Source organism: Prionailurus bengalensis, chromosome B1, assembly GCF_016509475.1.
Source record: "Prionailurus bengalensis isolate Pbe53 chromosome B1, Fcat_Pben_1.1_paternal_pri, whole genome shotgun sequence".
NCBI classification, from domain to species: domain Eukaryota; kingdom Metazoa; phylum Chordata; class Mammalia; order Carnivora; family Felidae; genus Prionailurus; species Prionailurus bengalensis.
The window spans coordinates 25,017,456-25,039,568 of NC_057344.1; the positions used below are offsets into that span (position 1 = coordinate 25,017,456).

General features: G+C 37.9%; 1 protein-coding gene across 1 annotated transcript; it reads right to left on the reverse strand.

The window, feature by feature from the left end:
- Positions 1 to 4,916: 4,916 nt before the first annotated feature.
- On the reverse strand, positions 4,917 to 17,686 carry CB1H8orf48 (chromosome B1 C8orf48 homolog). Its single transcript, XM_043555390.1, is given in 4 exon segments — positions 4,917 to 6,456; positions 6,459 to 7,326; positions 7,470 to 7,646; positions 17,564 to 17,686. Coding segments are annotated over 4 exon segments (1,257 nt in total). The 3' UTR covers positions 4,917 to 6,367.
- Positions 17,687 to 22,113: the final 4,427 nt, after the last annotated feature.

The window sequence follows — 22,113 nt, forward strand, 5'->3', positions numbered from 1 at the left end:
AACTAAATAGATGCATATTTATGTAATTTGTATCTTACAATTACACAAATTGTATATTTGTATATTCCTAAGTTGCTGGATGCGTTTTTAGTGCATTGGGGAAATATGTGGTTTTTCAGCATCTGATCTGTTGGACTTCCTTTTCCAGCTGTACTGGAATCTCTTGAGTGCAGCTATAAAGAGTTTGGAAAAAGGATATTCATTCCTTTTGGATGTACTCAGAGGCAATAAAAAATTTTGTTCAAGTTTAGCAACAAGAAACTTGTTGCTTCAAAACTGCAGAAACCCATGAATTATCTTTATTTTTTTAATTAATTTATTTTAAGAGAGAGTGAGCAGGGGAAGGGCAGAGAGAGAGAGGGAGAGAGGGAACCCCCAGATTCTGCACCATAAGCACAGAGCCTGACGCTGGGCTCTATTTCATGAACTGTGAGATCATGATCTGAGCCAAAATCAAGAGTCGGATGCTTTAACTGACTGAGCCACCCAGGAGCCCCTGAATTATCTTTAAAATGAATAATCCAGATGATTTTTTTTTCTATCTGAAAACGTGGATTCCAAAGAAATATTTTTATATTTTTTAAAATGAAAACTGTATTAATCAGTCACATACTTCTGGAAAGATGTCTTATCAAAAACATTCTATTAATTTGCCACTGAGAAAACGTATGTGTATTCATGATAAAAGGGAAGCATCAACCCATGGAAAGAGAAAGAAAAAATGATAGCTGCACAAAAGCAAAATGTTGACAGAAAAGGGTATGCCCGAATTATTTTTCCTATTTTGGTGCAAAAGACATATTAAATGTCATTGCTTTGATGCACTTGTTTTTTCACCCATGAAGCTTTTGTTGGGCCCCATTCATGCTCAACTGATATGATATAATGTAAAGTCTCTACGCTTGAGATGCTCACAACCAAGTAATAAGGAAAAACATGTTGAGACACAAGTATTCTAATATGAATTTATATTAATCCCATAGGAGCATGATTGATTTTAATTAGCCAATTGTTTTAGGGTTATCAAATGAGTGCCATGAAAACAAGGTTTTAGGTTGGGCAAAATGGTACATCAAACCATATGATCATCTCAATTGATGCAGAAAAACAATTTTTTTGGACAAAATTAAACATTTTTTTGTGATAAAAATTTAACAAGTTTAGAAGGGAACTTCCTCAATATAAGAAGCCCACTTATAAACAACCCACAACTAACATCATATTCAATGGTCCAAGACTGAAAGCTCTTCCCCTCAAACCAGGGACAAGACGGGGGATCCTGGGTTCCTGTGGGTTAAGCATCCAACTTTGGCTCAGGTCATGATCTCAGGGTTTGTGGGTTTGAGCCCCGCATCAGGCTCTGTGCTGACAGCTCAGAGTCTGGAGCCTGCTTTGGATTCTATGTCTCCCTCTATCTCTCTGCATCTCCCTGCTCACACTCTCTCTCTGTCTCTCAAAAATAAACAAACATTAAAACAATTAAAAACAAAAACAAAAACAAAAAACCACCAGGGATAAGATGAGGATGTCTGTTTTCACCACTGGTATTCATTATAGTACTAGAAGTGAGAACCAAATTAAGCAAAAAAGAAAAAGAAAAAAAAATATCCAAATTGGAAGGAAAAAGTAAAATTACCTCTGTTCACAGATGACATAATCTTATAGCTAGGAAACTCTAAATAATCCACTAAAAAAAAAAAAACAAAAACCTGTTAGAGCCAATAAGTGAATTGAAACAAATTTTCAGGATCCAGAATCAACATGCAAAAAATCAGTTGTGGTTTTATTCACTATCAGTGGACATCCAAGAAGAAATTGGATTGGAAAAAACTTCATTTACAATAGCAAACAAGGGAATAAAATACAGTGCTTAGGAACAGATTCAACAAAAGAATCCTACAACTTATACACTGAAAACTACAGAACACTGCTGAGAGAAATTAAAAGCCTACATTAATGAAAAAACATCCCTTGTGCTTGGATTGGAAGGAAGACTTAATATAGTTAAGATGACAATATTATCAAAGCAATTTACAGATTCCATGCAATCCCCATCAAAATTCCAATGATGTTTATTGCAGAAATGGAAGAAACCATCCTAAAATTTATATGGACTCTTAAGAGACACTGAATAGCCAAAACAGTCTTGAAAAAGAATAACAGAGAAGAAGATTTCACATGTACTGATTTCAAAACTAACTACAAAGCACAATAATGAGACATTGTGGTACCAGCATAAGGAGACCTACAGATCAGTGGAATAGCATTTAGTGTCTAGGAATAAACCCTCAAATTTATGGTGAACTGCTTTTTGACAGGAGTGCTGAAACTGTTCAATGGGGAAAGAGCAGTCTCTTCAATAATTGTGCTGGAAAAACTGGATATCCACATGTAGAAGAATGAAGCCTTACTTCACACCATAAATAAGAAAATTCAAAATGGGTTAAAGACCTAAACACAAGACCTAAGGCCACAGAACACTTAGAAGAAAACAGAGGGACAAATACACATGACCTTAGATTTGGCAGTGCTTTCTTAAATATGACAACAAAAGCATAAACAACAAAAGAAAAAACAGACACATTTGACTACATTAAAATCCAAAAGTTGTATGCACCAAAGAACACTATTAAGAGACTGAAAAGGCAACCCACAGAATGGAAGAAAATATTTGCAACTCACATATCTGATAAGATTTTCAGATCCAGAATATATCAATAACTCTTCCAATTCAATAAAATAGTCAACCCAATTAAAACAAAAAAGGTCTTTGAATAGACATTTCTCCAAAGATGATGCACATATGGCCAATAAGCACTTGAAAAGATGCTCAACCTCATCAGGCAAATGAAAATCCAAAGTGAAATGAGTTGCTGCTTCACACCTACTTGCATGGTTATTTTTAAAAAATAGGACATAACAAGACATGGAAAATTTGGAACCCTTGTACCTTGCTCGCAGAAATGTAAAGTTCTGTAACTGCTGTGGAAACCATCTGGCGGTTCTTCAAAAAGTTAGAATTACCATGTGACCCAGCCATTCTACTTCTAGGTATCGACCCCAAAGAATTGACAACGGGTGTCCAAACAGATACTTGTATGCCAACACTCATAGTGGCATTATTCACAGTAACCACAAAGTGGAAACAACCCAAGTGTCCATCAGCAGATGAATGAATGAACATACATCTAATGTATATGCAAGTAACGGTATAATATTCAGTCCTAAACAGAATGAAATTCTGATACATGCTACGATATAGGTGAATCTTCAAAACGGTGTGTGGTAAAATAAGCCAGACACAGAAGAACAAATATTTTGATTCCATTTATATGAAATGTCTAGAATAAGCAAATTCATTGACACAGTACATTAGAGGCCAGCTACCAGGGACTGGAAGGAGCAAATGGGGTGGGGGGGGGGGGGTTATTGCTTAATGGATCTGGAGTTTCTGTTTGGGGTGATGAGAAACTATACAACATTGTAAATGTAAATTATGCCACTGAATGGTACAATTAGCCATGGCTAAAATAGCAAATTTTATGATATATATACGCACACACACGTTATAACGGGGGGGGGGGGGACAAGGTACAGAAGAGAGTACATAAGTTACCTTTTTTTTTTTTTTTCAACGTTTATTTATTTTTGGGACAGAGAGAGACAGAGCTTGAACGGGGGAGGGGCAGAGAGAGAGGGAGACACAGAATCGGAAACAGGCTCCAGGCTCCGAGCCATCAGCCCAGAGCCTGACGCGGGGCTCGAGCCCACGGACCGGGAGATCGTGACCTGGCTGAAGTCGGACGCTTAACCGACTCCGCCACCCAGGCGCCCCATGTTATCTTTGATGTTTATGTTTGCATAAACACTTGAAAGGCATAAGAAACTAGCGTAAGTGGCTACTTACGGTTAACATGAATATTCAGCTCATACACACTAATTCAGTTCAGACTGTTTAAAATCTAGAAACACTCTGTCCTGATTGGCAAATGGCCGCTCCCCAATTCCTGCATTTCTTCTACCTCTGCCCTCATGCTGGGATACCCGGTTGTCTGATCATTCAGCAAGTAAAGAGTTAACCCCTGGCAGGCAAGGGTCTGGCTGGACAGCATAGAATTAAGTGGGATGGGATGGGATCAGGGTGGTGGGAAACCTGCATACGAAAACCTTTTAACATCATTTTGATGTTTTAAACCGTGTAACTGTATTACCTATTTACTCTAATGAAATAGAAGAACTAAAACAAAATTAAAGAGTACACCAGCTATAAAAGACAATTAAGAGAATTTGAATAAAACAAGTGTTACTTGTAGACCACAGCAGCACAAAGAACAAGAGAGTTCAGAGAGGTGAAAGTTGTGTAGAGGATAAAATATGGGGGTTTGGGGGGGGGGGGAAGGCATAGAAGAAGATGAGATTAGATAGGCAAATGGGGACCAGATATGAAGGAACCTCTATGTGGCATTGGTTAATTTGAGCTATTTCTACAACACTGATAAATCAGATACTACTTTTTTAATCAAGGAAATAAGTTGAACAGGTCTCTGTGCTAGAAAAATAATTCTGCCAACTGTGCAGACAATGGACTGGAGAGGAGGGAAGCCGGGAGGGAGAGGCTGAGATGACGAGGATAGTGGTAATGAGATGGAAATGAGAAGTCATGGTCAGAAGATACTGAAGAATGATCCAGTGGTCTTGCTGAAAAGTAGTTAGCTTGGGGGTTGTTAAAAGAGGAGGAACAAATAATGACTCTAACATTTCTAGCTTAGTTGACTACAGGGGTGGATTATGACCTTTAATGGGGAATTCTAAATGGGAAATTATTCCGAATTTGATTGTGAAATGTGAACATATTGAGATGGCAAAGAAAGAATGACATAATGTGGATTTTAAATAAAAAGTTACTATGAAAATGGTAATGATTTGTTTTCCATTTTATTTAGGAATGACTAAGAGGAAATATGGTAAATTCTACAGGATACAACAGTATCTTTATACATAAACGAAGGTCTAAACTCCAAAGAGTGTTATTGGAACATGATACAAAAACTGTTTTGTGCTGATTTTTACAAATTTCTTTTTGACTGTGACAGCTTAGGTGTTAGACATGTAGAAAAAATGACGTCCAGATGCTGTCAGTAATTCTAGGATTTATGTTTGTATAGGGAAATAACAGATAAAATTTCTCAGAATGCATCTAACACTTTTCCAACAAATGTATTTTCAGATTACCATGGTATTCTCCAGGGGGTGATACTGTTTCATCAGAATGGAAATTAGGAGGAACAAGAAAACTTTCATAGAATCTTTACGAACAAAATGGCTTTTTAGAGCATTCTTTCCTCAATTCTGTATCTATCTCCAGCTTACCCCCTCCCCCCCATCTCCTGCACTTAACCAGGAATATAGTGTATTCAAAGTCTTCATTTCCTTAACTTACATTTACTCCCCAATCCACTTAGTCTGTCTGCCCAATTTCTGCAAGTGAAGTGACTATTGCTAAGGTCAACAGAATCCAATACATAACTAAGTTATCTCACAGGAACTTTCTGTTGAGTTAGCATGCTTAGACAACCCATCCTTTTTGGAATATTCTTTCTTTGATCTCTGTAACATGACACATTCCTGGTTTCCTATGATCATTTCTTCTCAACCTCTTTTGCTGGCTTATTCTCTCCCACCCAGCCGTTAGTTGCTGAATTTCTCAGGGGTTGCTCATAGCCCCTCCTGTCTCTCACTCTACTTTCTTCTAGAAAAGCTCACCATATCTCTTATTTCAAGTCCCAACCAGATGTCAATGATTCCACCACCACCACCCCTCCAACTTTATTTCAAATCTCTAGGCTCAACCTTTTCTTTAGACTGCACCCACAAATAACCAACTGTTTCTCAACCTCTCAATGTGGATGTCTCAAATATACCTTAAACTTTGTCCAGATAATCACACTCTTAATCACTACCATCAAACAAGATCTTTTCCAATATTCCTATCTTAATGATGTTATCTTTCATCCAAATACACAAGTCAGAAACTTAGTAACATTCTTAACATTTACCCTTTATTAAATCCCATATCCATTACTTCACCAAAGGCTGTTATTACCTCCTAACCATCTCTTACATTTCTGTACTTCTTTCTGTTGGTATGGTCAAAACCCTAAACTACCAACATCTCTCTCCTGGATTGTGAAAACTTTGCAAGTATACCAACTACAGTGTTGCCCTCTATAATGTGAAAAAATGTACTGGATGGAAAGTTTTTAGTCGTCACCTCTGTGAAGAAAACATAGTAAAGTCTTAAACTGGTTTCCAAAGTGCCTGTAAAAATGATGATTATTCAAATACACAACAGAAACATTTATCCACATTACACATTATCATTAATAAACACTGTGTCCTGTTTGGATAGCATAAGTGGTTTGGACAGGTGGTGGAGAAAAGGTAAATGACAAACACTTTTTCATTCTGCCACACCTGTTCTGTATCTGACCTTTCAAAACCAGAGTTTCTGATCTGACTTTTCTCATTCAGTCTTTTCCAGATTATTTTGGGATCATCTGAAAGCCTGGCGAGGCCCTGATGTGCATCTCCAATAAGGGTAAGAAAGTCTCTGGTATAAAGATGTTCATCCATTTTCTCTTGGAGTAGAAGTGACTCCAGTAAAGTCTTCTTTTGTCTCAGAAAGGTCGATTGAGCCAGTTCTGCTCTTTTTCTGTTGCAACTGGGGCACTGAGAAGAAATGTGTTGATCAGCTGTTGCCACCTGTTTTGGTGCTGTCCTTATGTTTTTTAAGTAGATTCTGTTCAAAAGTTCATCAGGCACAGTACAGTTTAAGGCATCTATCTCTGAAGCCTCTGCAACCAATCTAAGCTGTGGCTTTTTTTGTCTGCTGCTCTTTTTCTCCTTCAAGTTTGCTCTGCGATGGATCAGGCTTATCTTAACGGCGCAAAAAGACTGCCGGGCGTTCAGTTCTTCATCGGATACCCGAGTGCTTTGTGTCTGAAGTTTAGCGTCTGGTTGGTACTGTCCAGAGTTAGTTTCTTTGCCCTTGAGATAGTTGATCCATTTTCTACTGAACTTCTCCTCATTATTTTTGTAGTCTGGAAGCTCAGATTGTTTGTCTCCGTCTTCCAAGGGTGTGGTCGGCTTTCCACTCGCAGGTTTGCTCCCAGAGGCCTGGGGCCAGGGCTGCAGTCCTCCAGAGGAGCTGAATGAACCGGAACTCTGTACCTCATCAGGAATGGTGTCCTCAGAAAGGTCTGCCATAGCCCTCAAGTCCGTTTGGGCCAGTTCCCCTGGCTCTTGTGAATTCCTCTGTGCAGATGGCTATCCCTTTGCATCATACTTGGGTGTTCATCGGCTTTGTTCCGGTCAAGACTGGCTCAGGAACTAGCGAGCCCCGAGCGCACCGAGCGCACCGGGGATCAGTCTCAGGGCTGTAGCTCAGCAAGGCTCCCCTTCCGGGCTACGCCTTCCCGCTGCCTTGGCAACGGGGGCGGCAGCGTCATGCGGTCATGCGCAGTGGGTGCGGGCAAGCGCCGAGCTCCTCCTCTTCCCCCGCCCTCCCCAGCTTCGCGACAAGCGCAGGTCTCGCTGGGTGTGCAAGGCTCAGACCATGTTTGCTTTCCAGCGGCTCTTCTGTAGTGCTGTTTTAAATATAAAATCTGACAATCCTTTAGAAAAGCTAACAAACTCCTTTTCCTCAGAGGTCAATTATTTGTCTGAGGCCGACGGGGGATAGGTGGCCTCTGAACTAATTCAAGAATGTTGCCCTGCCCAAATTAAAAAAAAAAAAATGCTGGCCGAAAAGCGCAAGCAAAAAACACGTCTGCAGATCTTCTAGCCAGGAGATCACCTCTTTGTCAACCATGTCTTAGAGTAAATATCGAACTGCTGAAACCATCCTTACAAGACTGCCTGCACATCTTGCACAACTTTCTGTGCTCCAGTATTGGGACGTCAGTCTGTGCTCCGGCTTTGCGAAACACAGGTTCTCAGGTCTTTGGTTCAAGCAGTTCTCTGGCTGGCATGTCAGCACCCCTTCTTTTTATGTGATTTATTATTGTTACCCCTTCAAATCCCATTTCCTCAGGAAGGGCTTCATACCCACCCCTGCCCCGGACTCTTTACAGCCTTTCTTTCATGGTTTGCAGCTATTTGATGACGTCCCCCCACATCACCCCACTAAATTAAAACCTCCCTGACGCATTAGAAGGCGTTAGATACATCTGTTAAGTAAATGCATTGAATGACTCTGAAAACAGAAGTAAATGCAACGTCACAAAGTAGATTCTGTGAAATAAGTACTACCAGGTCAAGGAACTCCCATCTTTATCTTTCTGAACCACCCCCACCCAAACCCATTTACTCTTTTACCTGACATATCCTTTTAGGATAGCCTCTTTTAAAACATGGCGGAATTTTATTAATAACTATTCTCTCGAATCAGAATACGTTGACTCTAAAGATAGACTTTTTTCTAGGTCTTAATAAATGTCTGAGTCTAGGTCTTAGTAAGTATGGGAGATAATTTCAAGAGAATGGGCTCCCTGGTCAGTCCCGTGTGTGTTATTCAAGTCTAACCAGGATATACTTAATGTTATTCCAAAAATGTCCACCTTGGCAAAGAATCAAAAGTCTGAAATGTTCAAAAAGCATCTCTCAAATATGAGCCAGGTTCATATTAATGATAAAGAGATTGCAACTTCATTTATTAAGCCCAGATAATATTTTATCATATGTTAGTCTTTATATAATTTGTGGATAGCTCCAAGTGATTTCCAGCATCTCAATAGCTCAAGATTTCATTTTTTATGTTTATTTTAAAAACCTTCCTTATTGTCTGAATATTGATACGTAATTCATTATAACGCTTTTTAACTGAAAACACTGATCAAAAGAGCTATACTTTAAATAAACTATATTCATGTCTCCTAATGTGCTAAATATTTTTTAATAACCTTATCCTAGAAGCAGATACTTTTGGGGAGAATATCCTGTAATTGACTTTTCTTTCTTTCTTTTTTTTTTTTTTTTGTAATAACCAGCATGAGCCAGTAAATTGTTTAGTATTCTAATATGTGTGTTTTCCAAGACCCAGTTAGGTTCCTTCCAGGGTCCTGACAAAATGCAAGTTTAGTGGAACTTGCCGAAACGTCTCCTGGCTATCTTGCCTATGCTTTGACACCCATGGCTGTTTGGATCCCTTCTGTAGGTTGGCTCTTTTTCTCTCAAATGTATGCTTGTGAAGTGCCATAACTAATGTGCTCTGGGTGCCTGGGTGGCTCAGTTGCTTGAGCATCTGACTCTTGATTTCAGCTCAGGTCATGATCCCAGGGCCTGGGACTGAGCTTATGCTCAGCACGGAGCCTGATTTGGATTAATTCATATTCTCTCTCTCTCTCTCTCTCTCTCTCTCTCTCTCTCAAATTTAAATAAAAATAAAAATAACACATAATTAAAAAATTAAAAAAAACAATGTGCTCTGGCACACACAGCGTAGGCAGGAGCCCTTGCCACTTCAAGGGCTGGGAGGAATAGGAAGTAAGGAGATAAATCAGGTGCTCCTGGCCTAACCACCCGATGGCACTACTTTTGTTGCCCTGCAGACACTGTCCCTTCCTTCAAAGTTCTTAACGGGGAGCAGGGCGAAGCTCTTTGTCCAGCATTCCCTCAACAATCAAATGTGCCTTACAGCCAGGGGCTTACCCCCAGAGGGAGAAGGTCAAAATTAGTCTTCCTGTCTAATTCCCTTTCTCTCTTATTTCTCTTTTTTGGAGACAGGACACACTTCCAGTTGCTTCCTTGAAAAAAAAAATATATATATATACATATATATATACGTATATATATATATACACATACGTATATATGTATATATATATATGTATATATATATATTCATCATACACACACAGCCATTGTGGTGTACAGGGTAAAAGGAGGGCATCTAGTTTATGAAAAAGGGAAATTAAGTTAACAGATCTTTCAAAAATATTCTACCCTTTACCTAAACTTCACAGCATTGTTCTTGGTTCTGTGGATTAAGCAAAATAAAATACTATTTCTTCTCCTAAGAGTCTAAGATGAATGTGTGAGAAATCTCATGGTGAGGAACGATTTTTGCAGAGTAAAGAATCTTATATCACTCATATTAAAAACATTATTGGGGTGCCTGGCTGGCTCGGTCGGTTAGGCATCTGACTTCAGCCCAGGTCATGATCTCATGGTTTGTGGGTTCGGGCCCCATGTCGGGCTCTGTGCTGACAGCTCAGAGCCTGGAGTCTGCTTCCCATTCTGTGTCTCCTTCTCTCTCTGCCCCTCCCCTGCTAATTCTCTCTCTCTCTCTCTCTCTCTCTCTCTCTCTGTCAAAAATAGATAAACATTAAAAAATTTTTTTAATTACTTCAACTTACGGGACAGTGGTTGTTATTCATGTCTTTAAAATGTTTTCCCTCTCACAAATATCTGAAACTTTCCATTCTTTTTTCCTATGTATCTTCTGTAATTTTGCTGAAATTGATTACCTTATGCAAAGTCACCTTTTACTTTAATAATTATTGTTTTGCAAAGGAAATACATGTTTATTGTAGGTACTTTAAAAGATAAATATAAGCCTCCAATGTTGATTTTAAGTAAAAGTTGCCCGAATTCCAATCTCCCAATGATTATACTATAAACATTTATAAAACATTTTCTATTTCTCCTTAAATAATTTTTGTTAACAAAATATTATGTTTTTATGAACTATTTTCTTCAATTAGTAATAATATGACTTTTCCATTCAAATTATTTTGAAAACATTTATACATATTTGATTTAAGTAAATGATTTAGGCACAAGGTATTTCCAGTTTTTCGCTCCAAAAAATTATTGGAATAAATGTTTCTCTAATTAAATCTTTACGTATATTCATAGCTATACATTTATGATAAATTCCAGAAATTATACCTGATTGATCAAAATGTATGTACAGTTTTAGGGCTTTTAAGATATCAGTTCCTTCCTTTCACTTTTTACCCCCTACTGCATTGTAAAAAAATCCAAGATAAAATATTATTTTATCCATAATTATTCAGTTTATGTCTCTCAGAAGTAATGCCTGTCTAAAAATCTAACCGCATTATGATGATTATCACACCTAAAACATAATAATTCCTTAATATAATCTAATAATTATTCTGTAGTCAAATTTCTCTGTGTCAGAAATGCCTTTTTGCAAGCTGTCGTGCTTGTATCGAGGTCTCCTCGCTGCATTTGGCTGATAACACTTCTCAAGTCTCTTTTCCTCCACAATTCTTCCAAAGTAAAACCAGTTTTCAAAAAGGAAAGAGAAAAAATAAAATAAAAGAGTACACAGAAATTTAGCTTTTTCTCTGTAGCTATGATTACGTTCCCCATTGACAATCATTAAAGTTCTTGATTTATGCTTCCAAGTTTCTTTGAGAAATTATAAATCAGTACACATTTGTACACTCTTTGTTACAAAAAATATATATATTCAGCATACTCTATGCATTGCTTTACACTTGTTTTTGTTTGTTTTGTTTTGTTTTGTTTTTTTCTTAGAAACCTATCTGGGATATCACTTCACTTCATTTCATTCTAGACACCCTCCTTGTCTCTGTTTACAATGGCATTGTCTTCTGTGTGGGAATGTACCACGATAATTCTCACATTTTGGTGGGCATTTGGTCTTATAAGGAATCGAATTTTTCTGTGTATTTGTGGAGGTATATCTCCAATAAGATTTCTAGGAGTGAGATTAGCAAATCAAAAGACAAAGGCATATGTAGGGTGTTTTTTTTTTTTTTTTTTATTTCCAAATTCCCCTCTATAGGGGATACATATTTTGCATTCCTGTCAGCACTGTATAAGAACAATGGTTCCCAAGAGCCTGGCCATCGGGATATGGACTCAGAGTTATCAATTTTTGTGAATCTAATGGATGAGAAATGGTATCTCAGTGTAATTTTAAATCGAATTCCTCTTATTATAAGTGAGACTGAACACCATTTTATGTGTATAAGGGCCGTTTATATTTATTTTTTTGTGTACTGTCCATTTATTTTACCCATTTTTCCACAAGATTTTTGATTTATTCTTCTGAATTTTTAAGAAGCACTTGTTCTAATATTGGAGGGGCTCCTGGGTGGCTCATTCCGTTAAGCCTCCAGCTCTTGATTTCAGCTCAGGTCATGATCTCACGGTTTGTGGATTCAAGCCCCACATCAGTCCCTGTGCTGGCAGTGCAGAGCCTGCTTGGGATCCTCTCTCTCCCTTTCTCTTTGCCCCTCTCTCTCAAAATAAATAAACTTAGAAAAATTATTTTAATATTGGACATATTAAGCATTTGTCTGTGAGATCATTCCCAAATGATTTTTCACACTTTGTTGTTTCATTTGCATATGCTCTTTGCCATGCAAAAGTTGGATTTTTTTATTTCATGTAGCAAATTTATCAATCTGTTTCCTTATGTTCTAGGATTCTTAATCACTTTAAACGTTTTTGTCTAGTCCCATGTTATAAATAAACTTATCCATGTTTTCTTAGAGTATTTGTGATTCTTTTTATTCTCTGTGTTAACACTCTAATTCTTTTATAGTTTCTTCTCTAATGTGAAGAATAAATCTAATTTTATACTTTTCCCTATGGCTATCCATTGATTCAACCATATATACCAAAAGGTTCTTTGTTACCCCACTGTCTTTAGATGCTGACTTTATCATAAATTCTCATATGCATTTAGTTTTTTGTTTGTTTGTTGGTGTTGGGTTGTGGTTTGTTTGTTTTGAGTTTCAATTCTAGTACAGTGCTTTTTCTTTCAATTTCTACATACCAATACTATACTGTTTTAACAGGCGCTGTAGTATGTTTTAACATCTCATAGGGCCAGACCCCTCTCCTTCATTTTCAGGTAGTTCTTGTATGTTCTTATATCTTTATCTTTCCAAATGACCTTTATGACCAACCTGTCTTGATTCAGGGTAAAAGTAAAAAACCTACAGTCTTTTAGTAGAACCCACTAAATTTATAAACATTGAGGATTTTTTAAATTGGGTCTTCCTATCCGGAAATATGGCATGTCTTCACAAGTATTCCAGTATACTTTGACATCTTTTAGGTAGTTTCCCCATTTAGATTCTGTCCATTTCTTTAAGTGCATGGATTTTACTTCATTTTATTTTATATACTTTTATGTTAGTGATTGTACAGTGATCCACTGTATCTTGCAACTGATTATTATTTATATACTAGAACACTATAGATCTCTGTATTTTTAGTTTATAGCCTGCTAGTTTAGTAAATTTTTATTGTTTCAAGTAGCTGTATCTTTGTCTTAGACATGTGAAACATATATAAAATTTCCTGATAGTTTAGAAATATTTTTGAACTTAGAAAAACAAAAGTCAGAATGAGCTGCATGACACAGAAATGTCCTATAAGATGCTATTGTAGCAAAGCTCTGGTAGATAAATAGATGATAGATAAAATATTAAGGAAATTCATCAATTAATAGAGAACAAACTCTCAACTAAAGATGTAAGTAAATTTACTATCTGTGCTTTTTTTTAATATTACAGGAGCATTATTCACATTACCTGGATTTGTGGTTTTCAAACTTAAGTTTAGGGGCACCTGGATGGCTCAGTTGGTTAAGTGTGGACTTTGGCTCAGGTCATGATCTCACAGTGTACAAGTTCGAGCCCCATATTGCCATCAGCACGGAAACAGCTTCTGATCCTCTGACTCTCTCTCTCTGTCCCTCCCCCATGTACGTGAGCAATCTCTCTCTCTCAAAAATAAATAAACATTTAAAAACGATAAAAGCATTAGCAATTTTAAGTTTAAATAAAATGAAATCTTGCAAATGCAACAAGGATACACATTTTTTTAATTTTTAATTTTACATATTTATTCATTATTTTTTTTGAGAGAGAGAGAGAGAGAGAGAGAGTGAGAGAGAGAGAGAGAGAGAGAGAGAGAGAGAGAGAGAGAGGATCCCAAGCAGTCTCCATGCTCAGTGCAGAACCCAGTGTGGGACTCGATCCCAGGACCCTGGAATCATCACCTGAGCCAAAATCGAGAGTCAGGTGTTCAACTGACTGAGCCACCCAGGTGCCCCTAACAAGTTTTTATTTCTAAATAATTTCTAAATATCTACTATTTATCTAATTTGAATAGATAATTATAGACAAATTGATTCATACATAACTGTTATAATAAAAACTAGCAACACAGCTTGAGCCAAGGCATTCCAAGTATTGCAATTTTAATTTTTTAGAATAAAGGAAAATGACCATAATTTCAGTTATCTCTTTTTAAAGGAAATTGCCAGAGAGATGGAACATTCTTTTTAATATGTGTGATGGATTACTTTGCTGGGGCTGCTATAATAAAGTACCACAAACTGAGTGGTTTAAACAACAGAAAATGTCCCATGATCTGGAAACTAGTAGTCTGAAATCAAGGCACTGACAGGGTTGTTTCCTTCTGAGGGCTGTAAGGGAAGGGTCTGCTCCGGGCCTCTCTCCTTCACTAGTAGATGGCTGTCTTCATGTTCATATGGTATTCTCCCTGTATGTGTGTCTGTATTCCAAATTTCACCTTTTCTAAGGACACCAGCCATATTGGTGTCTCACCCGATTGACCCCATTTTAAGTTGCTTGCCTCTATGAAGACCTGATCTCTAAAGGGTTGCACATTCTGAAGAACTTGGGGTTAGGACTTCAACGTAAGAATTTGGTGGACATGCAGTTGAACCCACAGCATGTATTTTTTATGAAAAATAGATTAAAGGCTAGTCAGACAGTTTGCCTCCAGAATAGCCTTTTAGTGTAAAACTGCTTGTAATGTGCTAAGTGAGAAAATAGAGTAGTTAAATACAGGCACTTAAGACGAACTGCTTTGTTGGGGTATGTAGAGCTACATTGTAGTGAGTGATTTGGACTTTATTTGTCTGTTAATTAAGAAGTATCTTTGTTTTGGGGCACCTGGGTGGCTCAGTCGGTTGGGCTTCCAACTCTCGGTTTCAGCTTAGGTCATGATCTCATGGTTTTATGGGTTCAAGCCCCATGTCGGGTCTGCTCTGGCAGGGCAGAGCCTGCTTGGGCTTCTCTCTCTCTCTCTCTCTCTCTCTCTCTCTCCCTCTCTCTCTCTCTCTCTCTCTCTCCCTCTCTCTCCCTCTCTCTCCCTCTCTCTCCCTCTCTCCCTCTCTCCCTCTCTCCCTCTCTCCCTCTCTCCCTCTCTCCCTCTCTCTCCCTCTCTCTCCCTCTCTCTCCCTCTCTCCCTCTCTCCCTCTCTCCCCCTCTCTCCCTCTCTCTCCCTCTCTCCCTCTCTCCCTCTCTCCCTCTCCCTTTCCCCACCTCTCTCTTACAGAGAGAGCCCCTCCCCTGCTCACACTGTCTCTCTCTCAAAATAAATAAATAAACTTAATTTTTTTTAAAAAAGTATCTTTGTTTCAGATGAAGGTCTTTGGGGGTCTGGTGAATATAATGTATATTCTCTGACACTATTACACGTGTGATTGGCCAGACTTTAGAGTGATGGCTCACATCTAGTGTTTCAAATAAGAAATTTTTGTTTTTTCTGGAAAATAACTAAAATTTAAAATTTTAATTTTAAAACAGTTATTTTAAAGTATTTTGATTCATGTATTTCAGAGATTTTAATGTTTTCAAGTAATGATTTTCCACCGCTCCATTTGAGTATCTGGCAAAATTCCAAACAAGTGTAGGGCAGAAATTACTGTTATTTTAGAAAATAAATATCTCTAATACATTTTAGTGCATCAATGGTGCTATTCTTCACAAAAAATAATGTTAAATATGAATTTGAATTGTATGATTTCTTTGCTATTTTTCTTGAAAGTTCTTTGGTAACAGCAGAATACGTAGATTTTCTAACCCTATTTCTTTCCCCTTCACTTTTCAAATTGAGAACCATTCTCAGCATCTTTATTCAATTTTATGAAGTTAGATCCCTGGGTCGTCGGACAATACTATCTAATACTGATGTTGGCATCTAGGAAATTATTGTCAATCAGAACCTAATTATAATACATGTATCTTCGAAGCACAGAGGATACATGAAATGATTCCAGAAATGTTGCCATTAATTTGAAGTTGAGTTATATAGTTTTCTGTTTTCTTGAGGGATAGTGGTATGTGCCTCCGGATGATGGGGAAAGAAATTGGAATTCACAGTAGTTTTCCTGAAAACTACTACATAGGATGATTTTTCTTCTACTCAATATCTTCGCAAAGCATTTTACTGTAATTTTCCTGCTTACAAAGTAAGCTTTCACTGTAAAATGAATATTCATATGATTGCATAGGGTTGAATGACATAGAAACTGCAAATAATTTCATTTGAGACCGATATTTCCACAGAACTATTTTACTGAAGCGTTCAAAGTCATCATAAAAATATCACCATGCTCGGGAAAGTCATCTAATGTAATAAATTGAGCTCACAGACCCAACGTATTTTATCTCCTTATTTTAGATAGGCATTTTCCAAAAACAAACTCTATCACTGAAGAATGTAAGACTGTTTCTTTAGAACCTTCCATGCTTAACTTGAAAGCTGTCAACCCAGGAGGCTGAAACAGAGCAAGATTATGAAACCTGAGTGAATAGCTCATTCTTTGCGCCCATGCCCTTGCTGCGTGCTGCCCCGTGGTACAAGCCGGAGAGGTATGCACTATGATAGCTAATGAAGCACTTCCTTTATGTCTCGCTGACCAGAACTCTTATTTGAAGCCTGTATATTATGCCACTGAAATCTCACAATATCAGCCTTTGTTCCGGCTAGCAGAGACTGTTTCTTGTCTTTTCTGGGGCTGAATTTCATGCATCAAACTTGTTAGACCCTTTGCTAGTAAGTATGGCTCTATGCTACTAAGCTAATTGCTGCTGTTGTAAAGTTGTAAAGTTTGTTTTGGTTTTGGTTTCGGGTGCCCTTTTTTATTGCCACATCCCCCAAAGCCAAGAATTTATAATTTTGAAATCATGGGGAGACAAAAGCTTGGAGGTGAAAGCCCCTGGGCTTCCTGCAGATCCCTCCTCTTGGTTAAACATAGTGATAATAACGAACATTGTAAGAACAAGAACAAGAATAAGATCGAGAATGGAGGGAACGGATCAAAACTCATTGGACTACCTAATCCTAAATGAGAAGTGTTAAAACCAGTCCCCTTGTTATATTTTAGCATGTTATTCTCATACTGTGTTATCTGACTGGCTATCTTCCTTCCCTCAACTACTATTATATAGATGGGCCCCGACACAAGCTTTGATAAAGTGACCTAAAGAACTACAGAGTGGTTTTCATAGCTCTCTATCAGATATGGGCTTCAGGTAACCTAAATACCAACAAGAAATGTTAAAAGGCTCCTCGGAGCTTACACATTCCAAGAAGAAAAAATTATGAACCTCCTCCCCAAACTTGAGTTGTATCAGCTCCTTCATTTTTGCTTCTCGTGATGTAAGAGGGACAGCAGCCCCCATCTTTTGGGTGCTGCTCACTATTAAATAAGGTAACATAGACTAGAACTTGTTACCCAACACATGGTAGTTGCCGTCACCATCAGCGCAATTCCAGAGTAGATGTGATAGGGAACCTGGAGACTGAGGTCCTTCTCATGGGCTCCTACATTATGAGTAATCCAATTGTTTGCAAGCATTCTACTTTTCTGATTCCCCAGTTTTGCATTTGTATTCTACCTACCCAATACGACTTACCAAAGCACTTGTAGAATTAAATGTGTAAAAATACTTCAAACATCAAACAACTGAAAACATGTAAGTTACTTCCTCAAATGAAAAAAAAAATAGAAGTGATTAAAACACAGGAATTCCTTGGGCTCTACCATCTCAACATTTCTCTCATCTTTATATTTTTTCTGATTGTCTGATCTCTCAATTTTAGCGAGATTATCAAACTTTTCAGGTCAATAGAATGTAAATGTCAGAAAAGTAAATCTCACAATGCCAGCCATTGTTCTAGGTAGTAGAAACTGAATTCTTTCCTTTGCTAAAGTGCATGCACCAAATTTGTTGAAGTCTTCAAGTGTAAATGTAGGTCACTACCTAGAATTTATCTTATTTTCCTTGTCTCTTCATATTTTTTTATTTTTATTCTCTTCATATTTTTATCTTTTTTTAGTTTATTTGTTTTGAGAGAGAGAGGAGACAAGTGCACACATGAACAGGGGAGGGGCAGAGAGAGAAAGAGAAAGTTTTGTATCAAATTTTCTAATCTTTGGTAAGGAAAATGCTGTTAGTGATATAAGGCTGTCATCTGAATTAGTTTCAGATTTTGATTTCATGTTAGGACATGTGGAATAGCATTATAATATATTCATATGTTATAGTCATAATATTAATAATAGAATGAAAGGCAATTGTGTTGGACCTATAGTTTTCCCAATAATTGCTGAATTGCCTCTCCCCACAGCCTATTAAAACTGTTGAATTCTAACAAAAAATTCTGAAATATAATAACATCCCTTTTGCCTATTCCTTACCTAATATTGTATTCCTTGGAAGTATGCTAAAAATCAAAATCAGTTTAGAGTGGCACTTGTTTGGAGTGAGAGTTGAAAACTAGAATTATGGTTTCTGCCAACTTTTTAAAGATTGGATATAGGTCTTCACTTCTAAGTATTTTGCTATCTCATAGGAAAAGATAACTAGGTATTTATTTAATACTTGACGAGTATATCTGAACAAAGTGATTAACCAAGGTAAAGACAAATTCCATGACATTTCATGGTATTTTGTCAATAGTTTTGACAATTTATGTTTGAGTTTTAAATTCTTACCTCGTTTGGATGTTTCTTTTTTTTAATTTTTTAAAGATGTATTCATTTTTCAGAGACAGAGAGACACAAAGCACGAGTAGGGGAAGGGCAGAGAGAGAGGGAGACATAGAATCTGAAGCAGGCTCTGAGCTGTCAACACAGAGCCCGACGTGGGGCTCGAACTCATGGACCATAAGATCATGAACTGAGCCAAAGTCGAATACTTAACCAACTGAGCCACCCAGGCACCCCTTGATTGGACATTTCTAAAAGCAGGTACTATTTTTTCCATCTATTTGGCATGTCCACTCCATCCCCACCTCCCAGCATAAAACTGAATCTCACAGTCAGTTCTGCCATGGCCCAGTAACTCAGCAACAATGTGTTCTAAGGCACATGGGAAGAAAGAAATGCCTAGCAACATACTTCCATGGACATAGTATCCATTTCCCATAAAAAGGACAGCAGATCTTTTTAAAAATTAAGTAATTTGATTTTCTATACTTTTTCCTACTATTACAAAGTATTTGGAGATGCTTATGCCATCAAAAATCTAGAATTACTAGATATTAAAGTAATTAGGCAATAATAGAGATTGGGGAATTGAAGTATGGTACGAGGTTAGAAACTCATGAAACACAGAAAAGAAACCTATAAGTGAGCCAAGGAGTCTGAATCCTTGAGGTCATCTCTAAGTCCTTCCACTCCCCAACAAGATCCCTCCGGTCAGTTACAAAATCCTGTAATGACACCCCTCATATAGGCTGCTTCTCTTCAGTCAGCTCCCCAGTATAGGACATCAATGTCCTTCACTGGATCCAGAGCACTTGTCTTCAAGTTGACTTCACAATCTCTAGACTCTTCTCACACCCTTCACTTACTTTTTTCTTTCCTTCCACACCAACTCCTTTCAAAATAATTATCCACACTGCAACTACAGTAGAGCACAGCTCCCCTGATTTGTGTTTCTCATCGCTTCTCATCAGTTTGTCTGGTCTGGAACCACAGCTGACATGGATTGGATCATTCATATTGAAAACAAAACAGTAAAACATTTAGGATAATAGCTACTAAAGTCTTTATCTAAAAACATTTGAAGAAGAAGGAGAAAGGCAATTGCTTAAGCAGCTGAAGATTCTCCTGAGAAAAAAACCTAACACTCAGTATTCAATAGCAGATTCCCCCTGCCTCCTACCCATTCTCCTCACTGATTACGACTTCACCCTTCAGGTCTCAGCTTATCCATCACTTGGGACAAAACTTTTCCTCAGACCTCTACCTACTCATGCTTTCAGGAAGCAGAATATGCATACAACAATGACCACATTATAAATAAGTCTGCAATCATGTCATAAGTTGTTTATGGTAGGTCATAACTGATAGACTGTAAGCCCTACCAGGACTGCAAAAAGTCTGTCTTCTTCACCATTAAGTTATATGTCTTGCACATATTAAACCATCATTACATTTTGAAAATAATAAATGAATTAAATGATCAAATAATTCATTTGATGGTCTCCCAACAAACGGAAGCATCTCTAATAGCTTCCTCAGAAGTTAGCATAGTTTTCCCTACTTTTGCATTGCATGCAATATTGATTCAGGTACTCGAAATAATTGACCAGCCAGGCCTCATTCAGTAAAAAGCGCGTGGTTAAATGTATAGCCTGTGTCTGCATTTGGGTCCAAATCCTTGTCATCTGGCCTTGCCTGAGCAGCAGCCTCAAGTAGACCTCTGCCCTAAAACCCCTCAGAAGGAGACTGAAGCAAACAGGCATCATGAGGCAGTGCTCAGAAGTGGCAACTTACCAGGAAGTCACCTGGCCTGGATCCCCTACAGTGATTCTTAAATTCTGCTACACTTTAAAAGTCACCTTTTAAAATATCGGGTAGTTGGGTGCCTGGTTGGCTCAGCGGTTAAGCATCCAACTCTTGATTTGGGCTCAGGTCATGATCTCATGGTCATGAGATTGAGCCCTGTGTCATCGGGTTCTGCCCTGAGCTTAGAGGCTGCTTGAGATCTCTCTTTCCCTCTGTCCCTCTTCCCCACTTGCTCTCTCGCACTCTCTTTCTCACTCTCTCCTTGCTCTCATAAATAAATAAATGAATAAATAATTATAATATTATAAAAATAATTATAATATTTATTCATTTATTCATCTATTCATTCATTTATATATACATATTGGGTGGTAGCCAGACCACTCCCAATGATAGTTAAATCAGAATCTTTGGGAGGTGGAGCCAGACGTCAGTGTTTCCTGTAAGGCTCTAGGGGATTCTGTCCAATGTGCAGCCATATTAGAGATGCCACACTGCAGGAGCAGCAATGTTGGCATCACCTGTCAGAGCCTTACGAGGGACACAGCCCCTCTCAGACAAACTGAACTGGAATTTGCACATTAAAGCACATCCCTCCATAATTCCTATGCATGTTAAGGCACTGCTCTATGACATCTGTCCCAAATACCCTTTTATAAAATAGCCACTCTTACCATTATTACCTTATGCCCAGCCAGTGCTCCTTCTCATTTTGCTTTCTGCCTTTTGCCCTTCTCTGCAATCTGTGCTCCAGCCGTTCAGAGCTACAATTACTTGATGTGCCACCCTCTTTCATTCTTACTAAATTGTATTTGTTTCACATTATAAAATATTTGAAACACTCAGGAAGTTCAGAGGAAAGTTACTGCTAGAACCGTTGTACCCACCATTAACACGAAAGAAAAAATAAACTCTTACTATGATTCATTAGAAACCAAAAATATGCTACAAATAATAAAATTAAAGCCACTTGGTCATCTCTATTCAGTTTTATTCCTTACCGTTCCTCCCCAAATGTGTTCTCCACCCCAAAACTGGTATATTTTGTATCTTTCCAAACATGCTTTTTTTCCCTCCCATTTGGAATAACATAGCAAGTAAAGTAGCAAGAAAGCCTCATCTCACGGAGCTTATATTCTACTGTGTGGAGACATATAATAAACATAAGTAAATTACATTAGAAGGTCATGTGTGTGACAGGGAGAGAAATAAAGCAGCAAAGAGTGAGAGGAAGCTCTGAGGAGTTTTGTAATTTTAAACCGGGAGGATCTCGCCAAAGAGATGAAATTTGAACAGCCATGAAGGAGACAAGGGAATGAACCGGGAAGTTGTTGGGGAAAAGTATCACAGACTGAGGGAACAGCAAGAGCAAATGTCCTTCATTGAGAGCAGTCTGGCATGCATAAAGAACAGCAAAAGTGCTTGGGCTGGCTAGAACAGATTAATGGAACTGGAGGTTAGTAGTCGAGCGTTAATGAGAACCCAAT